At 33.3% G+C, this 17,223-nt stretch overlaps 2 protein-coding genes and 1 long non-coding RNA gene across 3 annotated transcripts; 2 read left to right on the top strand and 1 right to left on the bottom strand.

The window, feature by feature from the left end:
• On the bottom strand, positions 1 to 3,211 carry LOC130622004 (cytochrome c oxidase subunit NDUFA4-like). Its single transcript, XM_057437397.1, has 4 exons — positions 3,060 to 3,211; positions 910 to 998; positions 566 to 626; positions 1 to 146 (listed from the first exon to the last, which is right to left on the bottom strand). Exons 1-4 carry the CDS (start codon positions 3,090 to 3,092, stop codon positions 69 to 71), a joined length of 261 nt encoding a protein of 86 aa, XP_057293380.1. The 5' UTR covers positions 3,093 to 3,211; the 3' UTR covers positions 1 to 68.
• A 4,055-nt stretch (positions 3,212 to 7,266) lies between these two features.
• On the top strand, positions 7,267 to 10,488 carry LOC130622443 (39S ribosomal protein L45, mitochondrial-like). Its single transcript, XM_057437905.1, has 8 exons — positions 7,267 to 7,440; positions 7,788 to 7,992; positions 8,099 to 8,157; positions 8,390 to 8,442; positions 8,563 to 8,673; positions 9,017 to 9,065; positions 9,145 to 9,300; positions 10,307 to 10,488. Exons 1-8 carry the CDS (start codon positions 7,381 to 7,383, stop codon positions 10,448 to 10,450), a joined length of 837 nt encoding a protein of 278 aa, XP_057293888.1. The 5' UTR covers positions 7,267 to 7,380; the 3' UTR covers positions 10,451 to 10,488.
• Positions 10,489 to 11,416: 928 nt separating this feature from the next.
• Positions 11,417 to 13,277, top strand: LOC130622524 (uncharacterized). The gene is made up of 2 exons (XR_008981088.1): positions 11,417 to 11,566; positions 12,926 to 13,277. It is a non-coding gene; the product is annotated as an uncharacterized LOC130622524 (long non-coding RNA).
• Positions 13,278 to 17,223: the final 3,946 nt, after the last annotated feature.

Raw genomic sequence — 17,223 nt, forward strand, 5'->3', positions numbered from 1 at the left:
TTACATTATTACAATATTTTTCTCTCAAAAAATGTTATGTACACTAACAAGTACTTTTATTGTATAACTTATGCCATTTTAACAGCGTCGTATGCTTCTTGAGGGGCTGGCCGAGAAAATTTGGAATAATCGGTGTGACTGAAGAGCTAAAATAACAACAAAGACAAGGAATTTAGAAACAAAATAAGTATAAAAAATATAGCAGTACACATACACCAATCTCGCGTCTTTTAACATTGGTATACATATCGCGTAGGGGCAAAAATGGGATAACAAACCCATTGTTTAGTTGCCACGTGCAGTATTATTTTAGGACTGGCAATTCACTAAACCCATATATCTTGATTTATTATCTTCAAATTTGTCTTTGTTAAATACTTTTCACGTTAACCATAACCAAAATTTTGAAAAACTCGTTATGGGTCCGCAAAACACGGTTTTCTTTTACTCGCGAAAATAAAGTACACGTATTATAGCGTTAAAAAAATTAATTACATCAGGAGAAAAAAAGATAACAAATTATGTAATGGTAGAAAAGATACGCAGATTACGAAATACAAGATACCTTAATACGCTGGGTTGGTCCAATCACTTGCCATGGTTCGGGATTTTTAACACGAGACCACCTAATAAAGAGAAATTATTTTAAGCAGAAAGAAAAAAAAAGTATATGTTATTATTTCAAAACAAGGATGCAGCGCAACCCTAGATAGATAGATGTGCATGTTTTTTTTGAACAGACAGGGAAAATACGGCTATTATTATCGAGATTCTTAAAAACAATCCTCGATATTTAATTTTTAATTAAAAAAGTGTGTACTGTCAAGCTTAATGTTTGCTTTTTACGAAAATCACCACAACCATGCTGCCCATACCCAAAGCATAAAAATTTAACATTGGAGCACTTACGTAACTTCCGGTCCTTTTGTTGCCAACCTTAAAACATACAAACCAGCCATCATCATTCCTATTCCGGTGCATCCAAACAATGGAGCCAGCTATGAAAATGAAAATAAATAATATTAAATAAAATTCTCAAATTGAGTGTGATCATCCTTGGTGCTTCGTACAAAAATATCATGATATCATAACTATATGATATAAACAAGCAGCCTTTCTAATTCATTTTTTCACTATGTACGAACATGAATCAAAAAGCTGTACAAAACGCCTTGGTAATCCTTAAGGATACTGTTACTACTGGATTGAGCTCCTTCTTCAGAAACTATTGTAAAGGCAGGGGCTTTTGGGTCATTCCAGCCAGAGATCACAGATGCATGTCAGGTCATACGTTTACATTTTCTACAAATTTAAAACTGTTGTAGGTATTCAAGATGAAAATTTTCTTCAAAATATTTAGCTTCTAGGTTTTTTTCTGTATTAGCATTTAAATTTTTTTTTGTAATTTCGAAAATTTACTAAAAATTTGCATTCTTCTCCAATAGTCATGGATACAAATATTTTACTGCTGAATTTGGCATTTTGTTGAAAAGTTCCGAAATATGAATTATTTATTTTCTTAATCAGGCATATATATACATAGAAACCACCATTAAAACAAGGGACACAGGACTTATCACAAAAATTTGCTTTGTTTGAAAAAAGTACAAAATTGGTAACATGGTCAGAAATATACCACAGAATACAAAGATATAGTGTTAGATGCGTGTCTGAGAATTTTTTATTTTTGTTGCTGGAACTAGTTAAACTGAGCATAGACAGGGGTACAGTAGTGCACTCTTAAGTAATGCAATGACATCAAAATCAGATTAAATCTGAAATATGTTTGATCGAAATAATTTTAATATTCTCCGAGTCAGAATGTTAAATGGTACCGTTCTGACCCAAATGCAGACGCCGGCCCAAATTTAGACAATAGACTGGTTGTTGCATTTGCAGTTGGGATGGGCCATCTATTGAAGGGATGGGCCATCTATTGACGGGCCTCGTCCAACCTTGGAAAAACGTATGTAATTTGGTCTTAAGTTGGTACAGGACTAACTAAAGAGGGTGCTGATAAGCCACAAATGCCTGCATATATAAGGGCAGGTTCGGGCGACTTTTCGAATTAAATTGACGGTTGTTCACCGCAACCGCCCACACTTTCCTGAACACGCTCGGAACATTCCCGAAATGCAACATCTTGTAACATAAACATGGCGGACGACAGTTGAAAGAACGTGCTTGAAGAGAAAGGAGGTAATGAAGTTTATATATAAGTTATTTATCTTATCAAAAAGCATAAAAACAATTCTTTTAACAACCTACTACGTCCATTTTAATAAATAATTCTTCGAGAGTCATTTATGGTGAACCTTTTTTTTTTGGGCATTGTTTGGGACTATGCGAGGTTTTTCGGGCAAATACCTGAATTTTTTTAAAACGCCGAATTCGCCCGCACTTTCTACGGCATATGTGGCTTATCGGCACCCTCGTCCTAACTATTGACAAGAGAATCCCAAGCTGTTAAAAACCATGTGATCAGATGGGGGAAACTCTAACAAGTCTTTCACATCACAAAAAGATTTGTTTTAACAAGAACTACAAGTATATATCTGAATCGCAGTTAAATTAGCAAAAACTCACATAAAACTATACAATATATATCAGGTTTAAAAACAAGAATTTAGCCCCTATTATTACCACGTAAACAACATGTTTTCCCTGACATTATGGCTACCCTAAAAAATGCAGACTTTGTAGGTTTAAAAGCATCATGTGCCATTTTCTGACTTGGAGAATGGCCAACGAGCGAGGAGTGATGGAAGTGGTGAAAACAATCTTTTAAGGTTGAATTTCTGGTTTTACTGCAATATGTATTCGGGAAATAAGGTGATTTTTTGGTCAATATTCATATGTTATTAACATTTTAAGACTAAATTATATGGAAGTAGGGGTAAGCTTTGATTTTGAGGTAGAAATGAATGCTGCTTTAGCTACTAGAGCTAAGCAGGAAAGAGTTAGCTAGCTCACTGTCCCACAGACACAGGCTAGAAAAGAGTTTTTATTTCTACAAGTAAATGTATTAGCTTCAAAGAAACTGCAATAATATTCCAAACCTCGGGTTGCTTTAAGTGTTTGCTAAATTGCATTTTAAAGGAGACGAGTGACCAAAAATACCCTTCTCTCACTGCTGGCTGTTGAGTTGTTTGTGTCCACAAATTAGTCCTGGGCTCCAATTATGAAAAAGTAGGAAAATATGACGGCAACCGAGTTAGTTAGTACAAGCCTTTCTCTCGCACCCCTCCCCCATACCCCCTTCGCGCGCAACGCGGCGTTTGCCCGGCACAACACACAATTCCCACTGCATATTTTTTTATTTGTTTTTTTTCTCTTCACATTAACAATTTATTTAATTATTTGAACTGCACAGCTAAATTTGATTAATAAAATAAAATTTTTTTATCCTATCTTATCCTCTGGGGAAAGGTTCTTAACTGGTAAAACAAATATACCTTTTTTGCATATTTTTTTGTCAATTTTTTGTTTTCGGAAAGTTTGTACTCAACTTTCCACCACTTGTGTTGCTAGAGAGACAACCACGAAACTAAAATTAAAAAAAAAAGTTTCACAAATAAGATAACATACAAAAAATATGTTTTGTAATAAAAATTGGGAGATTTCGCATCTCTTTCTACCACTGGATTACAAAAAAAGTGGCAAGATATAATTATTTTTTACCTACTGTGTTTAAATAGCAAAAATCATACGTACCAACTTAATGCTATCAACACAAAATTAGTAGCATCATTCTGTAAAGTATCATTGGAGGTAATTAAATTTAAAGTTCGGGCTGTACCATGACTAAATAGTTCGGTGGAGTGACTAAAAAATATATAATTCTTATTAAAAAACCTTGTTCGCAAGGCATCTTGTATTTTTTTGACATCTTGACGGCGATTGATAACTGGGATCTCATGGTGGTACTGCTCTCGTGTGCTTATCATTACCTCAGTACACATACACAGATTGTAAAGCTTTATATATTACAATATCAGCAGCAAGTCATAGTTTGCATTAATTTTTTTTGTATTATTTAAAATAATTCTTTATCACCTGCTTAATTCGTCTGCGCTCAAGCTAACTATTCAAGTGATTAAACATATTACTTTCCTTCGCTCAACACATCTTCCTATCTCGATAGTTTTATTTTAACCTACAGTAAGCTTCTTGTTTCTGTTTTTTTCGGTGTTAGTTTACAGACGAATATTTGCTCTGCGAATAAAACGAAAGTCTATAACTAAATACGAAAGTAATTTAAACATATTATCAAATTTCCTTAAATCTGTCATTTAAATCAGTACTTTCATTTTGATGCAGCAGCCTTTGAAATTAACGAATATTTAGAGCATCTTTTTCCTACGCATTTCAGCCAGCTTGAGCGAACTACAAGATTTCTATAAAGAATTTCACATAGTGAACAGTGCCGCCAATCTCTTTCTCTTCTTCTTTCGCTCCAATACATTGGAAAAGATTTTAAATTTGTGTGCGGCAGTTTCCGCCACTTTAGTTCTCAGGGCATTTTGCCTTTATGATTAATTTGATAGTGGTTTGTTAGCTGCACTTCGTAATAACGGTCCAAGGGCTAAGAAAACCCAGGGAGGAGGATGGTTTCTGCTTCAACATATCATAACACTATCATTTCCGTCAAACACATTGAGTCTTCAGCAATACTTTTGTGTCGATCAACTTTGTTTTGTTGTAGTGTCAAAGTTAGGAGGGAAAATATTGCTAGAGATATTGTTTTGTTTGACTTATGCAAGTCGGATGAAACCCTGGGGCCGTGCCCTTTTTTCAAAGCTTTGATAGCACGAAAGCACTATTTTCTTATTATATATATAACACCATAAAATATTAGAAATTTATAAGGAGCCAATTCAGAGATCCTATATTCCAAAAATATTTCTAGGGCAGCCACAATCATGATAACACTGCCTTAGTCATTATATTTACTCCTCTACATCCAAGAAAAATGTGTCACACAATATTGCTTCTAATGAATTTAAACTTCTTTATAAGTTCGGGTAATTTTCATATAACAATTTGTTCTTCATCGTTTTCATTAGTTGAAAATGTTTTCCTCCGTCCTCCGTCCTCCGTCGCCGATTCTTTTTTGTATGTGCTTATGACACACACAACAAGATTTCTTGTTTTATTCTTGCCAGCTATGATATACACCTCTCCTTCTCATATTACTATATCAGCGTTGTCTTCTGTTGTAAATGTGTATACCACATTTATTATTATTATGTATTATTTGTGCCACCGGACCCTTTTAAAATACTGAACATAAAGAGGTGGTAAATAGATGTTCTTTGTCACACAATAATAGCTGCTTAGGCTGTGTTACGTGTTTGCTTGCTAGACTGGTGAGACAATCGATATTATACTTTGGTTTAAATGACCTCTGTCGTCGTCTGAAACACACATGACTTTTAGAAAACAGGAATTTGAACCTCATGTGTTGTTTGTGAGAAGCTATACTTTTAGAAAATGAGTGTAGGTTATTGCATAACTGAATTAGAGAAACCGCATGTTGCGTATTACACAAATTATCGCGGCGAACAATGAGGAAACGTATTTTTGACTCCTCAGACTTTTTGTTTCTGTTCAATCGACAAAAGAAAACAGTAGTAGCATGTGAACTAATCTGCCAGGATTTACAACTTCCACCCTTCTTCCTCTCCCCACAGGGGCGCGGAAGGGTGTTTCTCGATTTGACCCCAGTCCTCACTTTTACGTCGCCGCTCTTTCATCGGCTCCCGGGAATATGATTCAAGATGGTATCGTTGTTACGATATTTCTCGCTTACACACGCTGTTCAATTTTTCACTTTCGTTTTGTTACTTTATTGTGCAGTAGTAATGACACTTAACCTAATTAGGTTATATATTTCATTTTAACATAATACATGGAATCACAGTCCCGATATTTACTTGCGCGTGCATCTAAGTGATTACGTAATGACCAATGCGTGCGCAGAAGTGGAGGTAAAAATGTAAACAAACCAAGCAGACAAGTTACCTCCATTTCTGCGCACACAGGAGAAACACTGCACTATGATTGGGTATACACCCAATTGGTGGAAGAAAAAATGCCTGGCTCACAGGAGGATGTCGATCACCAATATGTGGCGCAGAGTCATTCGAGCCCTTAAATAAGGTTGATCAGTCAATTTGCAAATACAAACTATAGTGAAACTATCCAGCTGTATGTGTATGTATAATGCAGTCAGGGTAAACACTTTATTAGGCAACAGTAGGCTAATTAGGGCATACCACCTATTTAGGCGACTCATTGTAGCCTAGTTAGGCCATATGTAACCTAGTTAATACATTACAATATTTACTGGCTTTTCACATATTCCTAAGAAAAAATCGCAAAAAATGGATAGTCTATGTGATTATGATTCCAAAATTTTCACTTGTGCCTCGATATGTTTGCGGAACTAGAATTATGTTAAAATGAAATATATAACCTAATTAGGTTAAGTGTCGCCTATTTAGGTGACGTTTTCGTCCGCCATATTTATTTTTTCCCTGCGGCGTGAATGGCTGAAATCCATTATTCAAAACAAAAAATAGTGCCACACGAGGTTTGGGCCATAAGTTACCAATGCGCGATGCAAATAAGATGTTAATTGGTCAAAATTATCTGCAAAGTGGACAGATTTGATTCACATAAAAATTGTAGTGCGAAGCGCAATGATTTTGAAGTATTTACAACAGAAAGTTTTTGTTCGCCTAGTTAGACTACGGGTAGCCTAATTAAACTACATCACATCGCCTAACTAAACAACTTGCCTAATTAGGTCATGCCGCCTAATTAGGTGTTTACCCTGACTGTAATGTGCACTAAAACACAGATATTTAATGTTAATTTGCACGCCCTTTAAAACTAGTTCTTTCAGACTGAATATCAAAGTAATGCATAATAATAATGGTGGGTAGCTATTGGGTGACTCCAACACCAATTATTTGTAATGTCTGCCTAAACGCAGCACGATCAAAGGCTAGGCTAAGGTTTAAGTGAAAATTAAATATTTTAAAAAAATTAAAAAACAAAGGCTCGTATAAAAATCAGACTTTTTTCCACTTCAAGAATATTTCTGCGTAACAGAGGGAAGAAGAACTTTAAGTTTTATGCTGCTAATTTCCACTTTATATTTTTGCAAACATTGCATTACAGAAAGTATATAAACACACTTTGCACAGTTCTCATAAAATAATAATTGCTTACAGGTAAAATTTATAAAGGAGGGGGGGAGGGGAGTTTATTTGCTTTATATATATGTATATATACCTTTTTATTACTATTTACTTACCTCCTCAAATCTATCATATAAAATAATTTTGTATATAGAATAGATAGTCATTTGCAATGGCTTTTCCAAGAAATGCATTTCATAAAGTGGCATTTCTTTGCAATCACACCACATTGGTAAGTAATTCTACACAAAATTTCTTTATCTATGTCTTGTTCCTTTAGAGTTTTGTTGGCTTTTTTGCTTAAATCTGATAAACAAGTTTGATATCAATAATTTTGTTTAATTTTTTATAGTTTTAACTGTTCTCTTTATTAGGTAGTGTCATAATTTCTTCGATCAGTGACACAATATATATATACTAGTCGATAACCCTTGGATAAATCCACGGGTTCGCCCTTTCTTTATTTACCGCATTTTGTGTATCCCACTACTGCAGTTACCATTTTGTGTGACAGACAGACGCATACGGGTATTATAATATAGATTGCTTTTAAGCATACAACTTCTGATTTTTATGCAGAATGTGTTTTTGGTAAGAAGTCAGTTAAATTGCCTCTGTCCAGTGGTTATACCCTACAGAGGAAAAGCTAAAAGATCATCAAAATTCCCAAAAGAAGATGGTGTTACAAGAATTGAAGAGCTGGCAAAAAAATTTAACCCTCCTCCATCAAATAAAGAGCAGGAAGATTTGCCTAACGATTCTGGATTTAAGCTGGACAGCACAGGTGATTATGATTTTAGCTGCACATTAACTCATATTATTCCTATTTGATGAAAATTGCAAAATGTTTCTGTTTTTGTACATACTCATTGTCAGTAATGTTCTTTCAGGTGAAATATTTAGCAGCTATGTGCCTGTTGAAAATAAAGCATTCATATTATCTATAAAGGTATAACCTTAATCTTTTAGTGTTATGACGATTATGGACAATGTTGTAAAACAGTTAATTGTAAACATAATGTTATTTATGTTGTAAAGTTTGTGTGAACATAAATTCTATGATATCATCATCATTTAATTTTTTGCTAATTTATGTGTTTTAATACCTATTATTACTTCAGTTTTTATCCACCATATTCTACTGTTTCCTAACTGCACAATACATGACATTTCTTTTGTAGGGTTTAGGCCAAAGATGGGAGGCCTTGAAGGCCTTTGTCATGACAACCTATGCGTAAGTTGTTTTAAAATGAGAATATTTTATTTACTGCTGCTGCATATGATCCTGTAAAAACATTAAAAGTCATTATAGTTGCGCTGTGAGCAGATTATGCATAATGGCTTTTTAATTTAGAATTGCTATGATAAAAAGGAAGGCCAAACCATTCAAAGCTGTTGATTTTGCAAAAACAGCTCAAAAGAAATTCATAGATGTAAATAATGCTATACAACAAGAAAATGCTGAGTAAGTTATAAATACATGCAGATTATAGGTTGAACCAGCATGTCACCAAACAAATATGTCCATCACTTCTTCAAATTCTTGTGGTGTATTTATAAAAAATTTGACTGTAATGTGTCAAAGAAGCTGAGCACTATGCATAAAGTTTGTTTAGTAAATATTTTAACTAAATCACAAATATATAGATGTGATTTTGACAATTCGATTTTGGTTTAATAGGAACTGAATCATAGTGCAAGAATAATCTTTAGCGGTTTTTATATCACTTGAAACAAAGCCCTTCAGACCGCATTGAAATTTTACTATATTATCTAAATTGTACGCTGTGACACATTTTGTTGTATAGATTAGCTAAAATAGCTATGAAAGATCATGCTACCTTGATGGTGATCAAGGTATGTCATAAAGGTTTCAAAATATGTAAGTAAAATCATTAATTAGATGTAAAAAGTTAACAGAAAATCTACGTTTTAGGGTCTTTCAAATCAATTCTTAAATCCTTCGAGGAAAGTTCACTGGCGTTTTATTCAAGAGATTGAAAGACCAAGGGTCGTGCATGGAAGAATCACAGCGGTGTATGATAAAGATAATCTGTATGCACAAATTACAGTGAGAATGCACACTGAACAGGTGAGAGAACTGTGTCCTTTTTTTTTCTTCAGAAAAGACCACGTTTCTTGCATCTAGCAACTAGCATTAAATTGTAGAAGGATTCAAAAAGAGTTCTTGAAATCTGTTTTATTTTCACATGTTAAATCAAGCAGTTACAGTATTAATCATTTAGTGTGTAACAGAAATAATTTGATTTCTCAGAAGGAGGGCTAAAACGAGGTTAAAACAACTTTTTGATACGAGTAGGTAGAATAAACTTAAGATTCTGAATTGCCATTAGAAAAAAATATGTGTAGATTTTAGACAAAACAGGGTTCCACTTTGTTAGGAATTGAATGTCAGGAATTATCCAAATATTTTCAAAAGTGTCAGGGAAAACCTGGAATATCATCAATTTCTTAGATATGTTAGAAGAATGTTCGGCATTTATTTTTTCCATCTACTCTCTCAATAGCAACCTTATGAGAATATATGTATCCATCCAAATTAAAAACGGAATGTCTACAATTATAGTCAAAACATATGAACAGGCCTCCCACACGTCCTGTATTTCCTGTATTTGGCAAAAGTGTTATGTATTGTCCTGTATTTTAATTAAATGTCCTGTATTTCTGAAGAGAAAAGCTGAACTATCCAAAGAATTAGAAAATTTTAGAGAAAAAACTAAAAAAGTAATATTTTCACATTTAACTATATAACTGTTGCTATTGGTTCTTTTGTTGACATTTTATTAGTAACCTAGTAAAGAACTTGTAGGTGGGTTTGTCACTTACGTTACTTCAATTTTAGGAAATTTTTGCATTTATTTCTTGAAATTGTCAAAAATGTCCTATATTTTCACACTAAATTCTGTATTTTTTTAAATTTTTGTCCTGTATTCCTGTATTATTTTGCTCAACTGACTTGGGAGGCCTGTATGAAGAAAATAAGGAATTCATATTGAGTGGTCATCCTGAAGTTGTAAAAAGTAGTGATGGAAATTTTAACGTGCTCGATCAACCATTTTGATGCTTCTTACTTTTAGATACTGGCGGTAAAAGATAGATACAATCGTGTGATAAAAGGTGATCCACAAAAATCTAAGAAAGTTATCGATTATGTTGTTTTTGAAAGACATCTGGCTGACCCGTATGGTAAATGGAGAGTGTGCGGAAAGTTATTTGTATAAATGTTTCTTAATGAAAAAGAATATAATTATTTTTAATACGCGTTGACTTTTTGTGTTTTTCACTCCACTGTGAATTTGTATCAGTAAGGGTGTAAAATATTGTGTCGTTTAAATTTTGCGAAAAAGTAGAATTTTTCGTGCCACATTAATTTAAAAGTGATGAGCAGAATTTTAAACATTAAAGGGACATCGGATTTGTTTTTCTCTGAAAAATGTTTGAATTTTCTTTTTAACTTTTCGGTAAATATTATTAAGACAGTTCGACAGTCGTGTCTCTCACGTGTTGGCGCGTTATAACTGAAACGACGAATGAACGTTTATTTGCATAATTTTCATGGATGGAACTAAACCACAACAAGGACGACTGTTTTTACGCGAAAGTTTTTACTCGAAAGTTTTTACGAGAAGGTTTTTATGCAAAAGTTTTTGCTCGTTTTAAAGCTTGGTGTCCGTCTGGCGTTAATTCGCGTTAATTTCTGCGAGCTAATTTCTGACCTCTGAGTTAATTTTATAAGTTTTTTAAAAAATGTCTCCTTTATAAAACCCGTTGGTATAAATTGAGAAACAAAAATGTTGTCAAATAATATGCGAACTTTAATCTTTGCCAAATATTAGGACTTGCTAATTGCGCTAAAATTAGTTCTCGCGAGAATTGAATTTTATTTTTCAAAAAGTTCTTGCGAAAATTAGTTTTCGCGTTAAAAGTATCGAAAAAGGGTGCTTTAATGAGTCATCGATGTCTTAAGTTGTAATTCTAATTAGCGCGCCTGCTTAACGCGAATAAAAGCCAGATAAAAACGATTCTTAGAGTCTCTTAATTGGATTCATCTTATATTAAAATATACCCGTGATTCGATAGAAATTATGTGCTATTGGTCCCTAAAAAATTTTAAAATTTAATTATTGTTTCTAACTTGAATGATGTTATTAATAGTTTAATAAATCATTGATTTAAATACAAACTTTGTTATGAATCGACTTATTTCAATTATTTAAATGTTGTGAGCGAAAGAAAAGTGAAAATACCATGAGCTGACGAGATACATTTTCAAAACATTATGCATCTCGTGATGTCATATTCTTGAACCAGTTTGAACCAAGAAACGCACTGGAAAGGTAGGTTAGGTCTCAGTCTTAATCCCATAGCTGAGATAAACGCCAAGAGCTTTGGGGACGAGAATGGTTACATCCTACACAGTAATAAATTTAACATGTAAATTTTTTACAAATGTTAAGCGCGCAACAGCTTCACATGTTAACGTTATCTGAATACATTATGTATTAACCTCTTTCCCAGGGTCTTGTGGCCACTGAGCTGTTACTACAGACTGGCCAACAATTTTCGCCTCTATCAACTTCATCAACAAAACAAAATTCCCTGGGAGCGAGGTTGATTATGTGTATAAAAAATATTTGTGTTTTTTCCACCCCGATCCCACGACTTTCTTGTGTAAAAAGTGAAAATGCCCTGGGATCAAGTATGGTTTGCGTATGCAAAAGAATTTTCTCTGAATTTGCATGAAATACAGTAAAGCCTCTCTATGGCAGACACTCTCGGGAAAACAAAAAAGTGTCCGCTATAGAAAACAGTTTTACAAAATTGGTTCATTTGTTACGTACAGACAGACAACTACATTTTGTGGCAGAAAATATTTCAAAAAATCCATGAAAATAATTGTACACAAGTTTATATGAATTGTAACAAAAAATAAAATACCAAACGTTTAAGCAAGCAAAATTTCAACTTCAATGTTCCTATAAAGTATATGCTTATATAAAAAAGCGTGTATTTTTGGCTGACTACAATTAGAAATGCTTCAGCTGTGCCATGGATTATATTTAACAAATAATTTACCCGGTGAATAAAGAATGTGTTTTCCCCTTTTGTACGCAACCGATTTCCATAAGTAAAGTGTCTTAAAATTTGTGCTGTCGTAATATCCGGCTTAATGTTGGTAACCATGGTGATAACGGGCATCGACGTACAGAAATTTTCTGTCGTCAATATTTCTGCCAAAATTTTCAGAAGACTTTAGAAGTAGCTGAATTTGAAAAAACAACAACATCGTTACAAACAGTCAAGTTTGACGGGCAAGTTTGTCATTACGTAACACGATGATGCATTGTTAAGAAATATCATAAGGCTTGGCCTTAGTTTTATTATGTATACATATGTCTGTTTCATACGTAAAGGATGTTCACGTTTTTTGTTAGTTTCTTACATATACGGCAGAGCATAACATGTAGCTTGTTGTCATTAGACAGAACTAAACCTAATTATAAACGCGATAAGTTGGAATGTATACTGTCGCATGGAAATCATTGGGAAAGCTTAAAGAGGCATAGGACTTGATAAAGAAAATTTTTTACGTGCACACCTATTCAGAACTCTGTGCTCTTTGAAATTTACACAGAATCTAAGAGATGTTAGACTGTATTCATTCTTGTCTAATGGTTTTTCGGTATATCTTTTAGATAAAAATGGTCGTAGTTGAAATAATCGGCGTAATTGGATTTGCTGGGTTAATATCCGCCTGGGCGGTGTGGATCTATCCCGCCATTCGAGGTGAGAAAAAAGTAACGCCAAAAACTATGATTTTTACACAAGGTCAATGCGCCATGGCATTGCTACCCAGTGATAAAGATCAGAAAAGAATAGACGCGTGGAAAGAGAAGTCAAGAAGAATGAAAGCGTCAGGAGAAGATTCATAAAAAATGATTTAAAAACAGACTTTTAACGACATATATTTACTACTCAATATATCATTCCATATTTTCATCTTTATTTATATTTAATTGTAAATATAGTATTCCTGTCCAAGTAAAATGTGTTTTTTTTAAAAAAAATTTCCAAGTGAGCGAAATTTTCATTTTAGCAACAATGAAAAAACTTTCTCCCCTTGAAGATCATGTAAATAGTATTATCTTTTATATTGTTGATTTAGCAAGCAACATAACTTGATATTTTGATATTTTTTTAACTTTATTTGGCTTGTCTCCAAAATATGGCGAAACAATTTTAACGGTTTGCCTTATGATAAACTTTGAGCATTGTAGCCATTTTAGATAAGCTGTGACTGCTATTTGCAATTTAGTAAAATACCGAACAACTTTCTTCGTAGCATAATTTTCTGGTCTTTTAATAAATGGTATTCGCGCCAACCTATATCAAAAAAACAAAACAAAAACTGCGGGAAAGGAAAGTGGATAAACATCACAGCAGTATTTTAACATTCTTGCATGCATTGTCATGGCGCCATTTTACCCAGTCACTTTTAAGTCATGAAATAAAGATGAATTTTTGCTCTTTAGATCATTAGGGCCAAATGAAGAGCTTTTCGAATTCCAGCTAACGTTATTTTTGACTTAATGACGTACGACAAAACATTGCTGACGTTTAAGTCAACGCTTCACTTTAACCTTCAATACTGTGAGCCAAAAGTGTATATCGCCGAACAGTAGAGAATAATTCATTTAATTAGCTTATAAACAAGTATGCTTCGTTAAGTGCCATTCTAAGGAATCATTTATTTTTAAGTAGCAATAACTCTTTATCAGGAATAAATTTTTTATGTCAACGATTGATTTTCGCGGACTGAATTTCGCTGGCAAATAAATTTTTGATTTTACTGACAAAAAGCTCCATCTATTCACAAATTAATTTCGCTGGCAAATAAATTTTTGATTTTACTGACAAAAAGGTCCATCTATTTAAAAAACGTCAAGCACCTTATCAAAAAACATCTTCGTCTAACAAAATATTCGTCACCTGGAGAGAAAGGTACCTTTCAATACATGACAGTTTTGCGCGACGTTCGGCGTAGATTTTGGGGATTTTTTTCAAAGTTCAAAAATTTTAAAAAAAAATGAATCATTTTCCCAAATTTTCAATTTTCGCGGGTGCTAAAATTATGTACGGTATTTTTCATATGCACAAGACACAACTTCATTCTTCCCTCTGTTTCTTTGTTTATTGTTCGTTCCCAGTTAGAACAAGACGTATGATATACGCAAACAACCTCGCCAAAAAAGTGTATAAAAAGCTGAAGTTAGACACGACATATTTCGCTATTCGGATAGGCAATAATATTGATAGAAAATTTCTCGAAATTTCAATTTTCGTTAGGTCAGTCTGTAAACACGTCCTCGCGGGCGAGATAGTAAAAAGAAAAAAAAAGTAAAATAGTTACCAAGATGAGATTCGAACACACGACTACTCCCGTGTCGGTGCTCAGAGAGGCAAAAATTTCCATTCTTGTAGGACACATTTGCGTTTTAATACAAGCTCACGAGCTTGTAATAACTTGTTGGAGCGTGGGAAATAAATCTGTTTAATTAATTATTCTGAATTGAGCTTATAAAACTTAATTGCGTGATAAGAAAAGATCGATTTGACAAAAAAAAAAACGGAATTGTATTTTCAACGTCATGTAGAGGTTGACAATCATGATAATATCCGGATTCTATTTCCCAGAATAACTGAGTTTTCAGACATTTGAGAATGTAAATTTTCTCACACCAGTACGTTCGTACCTATTAAAAATGAAAACACATAAAATAAAAGAAAAAATAAAAGAAAGGAAAAAATAAATAAATAAAATAATAAAAAAAATTATTTTCTGCAGGTCTACTAGATAACTAAAAAGATGTAAGTATTAATATACTGATATATTTGACAAAATTGATTAAAAAGCATCCAACTTGTCACTCTGTCATACTCATTTGGGTGTGGCACGTTGGTTATGACACTACTGTTGGACATGGCGAGTAAAATACTCATTAAGTTCTTAATACAAACTTGAAGTAGGAACAAGTCAGATAACATGAATTTCGTGTGAATACTGTTTCGAACACAATTTTGAAAGGTAAGATTTTAGTAAACAATAATTTGGGTAGTTGTTTTAAAACATCTTTTTTCTCCAGTGACGGTGCTTGTTTACCATTTTGATCGTTTACTCGCCCTTTACCTTTTAAAAAACTAGCCTGGATTGGACACACTTAAGCTAAAAAGTAGTTTTTATTGATCAACGGTACATTTAAATTTAATGGCAAAAACGTTTAAGCTTTAGGAAGATTTTTTCCCCCACGACTCTTTAAGTAACTCAGACCTCTTTAAGACTTTCCTTTAGAAGAAACACATTTTTAAGAAAACAGCCTTTAGTCTGTGAAATAACTCACAGGTTCGCCTGTCAAACATATTGTTTTTTTGCAAGGGTACCAGAATAAAGCTGCACGCTGCCATTTTGAAAACACAAATACGGGTTTTAATAAAGAAGACACAAAGTTAAATACAATTAACCTTTAAATCGCAACGTATCGCAGAAACTAAAAAACCAAATTTGTACATTTTTTTCAGACATATTCAAACTGAACTCAATCTGAGCTAATATCTGTGTTGTATTTGATCTTTTATAGTAAAAATGGTTCCAGATGGCGTAATTTTATTAATAGTGTCGATGGTATCTTTCGTGGTATGTGCAAATGCTGCTGTTCGTAAAAAATCAACCCCGACACAAAAAAGAAGGGACACAAGACAGTGTCATAAATTTAAAGAAGAAACAGAGTAATAAAAATTAAGATGGAGCAATGCAAGAAATTTATTAATAACAAGAATATTTTGGAAAACTTTTGTAGAATTTATTAGGTAATGAAATATATCTGACCTGCCATTGTTTACAAATCTTTGCGGAATTTTTTTGTACCTCAACGCACACACATTCTTCTTGTAAAACAAAAACCATATAAGGTTGCAACGTTATATCGAAATCCATAAACATTTTTCTAAACTCCTGCAATATCTAAAAGGCAATCAATTCATTTTTTAACTACATTCTTTTTAAAAGAGTTCTAATATTTCGTTTATTGAATGGATTTATTTGACTTGTGTGGTCTGTTGTTTATACTTTCTACCTACAAGAATTAGTACGCCTGTCCATTGTTCTCAATGCAACTTCAAAACATTACATCGCACGTAAAGTGGTTTATAATTATACTAGCTTTTCTTCAACTTTGTTGTTAATGGGATAAAAATCTTTTGATGAGAAAAATCATCAGCTTGCACTACAGCTTTCTGATAAAAAACAGATAAAAAATTCCAGTTTTTAGGAGATTTTCCCAAGTTTTTGAAGGAAATAAAGAGTAACTAATTTGGAGGTTGTTCAATTCAAATTGCAGTAACTTTTAAAATATAACTCATCATTCTGTTGCAAAATTACTTTCAATTTTTTGTCACATAAAACGTAATAGCAAAAAAAGAATACTATTTTAAATAATGAATGTCGCCAAAGACAATTTCTAGGAGATTTTAGAAGAAATCAGTATGTTATGTTTGATTGGCTGATTGTGTTTTGTTTGTGTCAACAACTTTGACATCAATTTTCTTCTACGGCTCACATTGACACACAGAATGGTAGGCCAAATGAAGTGACGAAAGTTGTCAAAAACTAAATAAAATCTTGACGATTTTAGAGCACGCCCAGCCTAAGTGAATACCTAGGCGGAAGAAAGTTAGCAGTACAAAATAATTCGAACACCAATAACTCAATCTGCTCTGGTGGTATATTCAAAAGTATTGTTGGAAGACAGAGCTGGTATTTAGCACTGTGCAGGACAATTATCTTTAAAAGTCATGCGTCAAAATTATGCGTCACACATGTCACGTGCATTGTCATAATTACTGGGGTGTGACAAGCACACTACTAATGCATCTGTCAGAACAGGACAAGCAGTACAAGTCATTAGTTTCAACAGTAAAGCAAGTCAAATACATTCCT

Source organism: Hydractinia symbiolongicarpus, chromosome 12 (assembly GCF_029227915.1).
Source record: "Hydractinia symbiolongicarpus strain clone_291-10 chromosome 12, HSymV2.1, whole genome shotgun sequence".
NCBI lineage: Eukaryota > Metazoa > Cnidaria > Hydrozoa > Anthoathecata > Hydractiniidae > Hydractinia > Hydractinia symbiolongicarpus.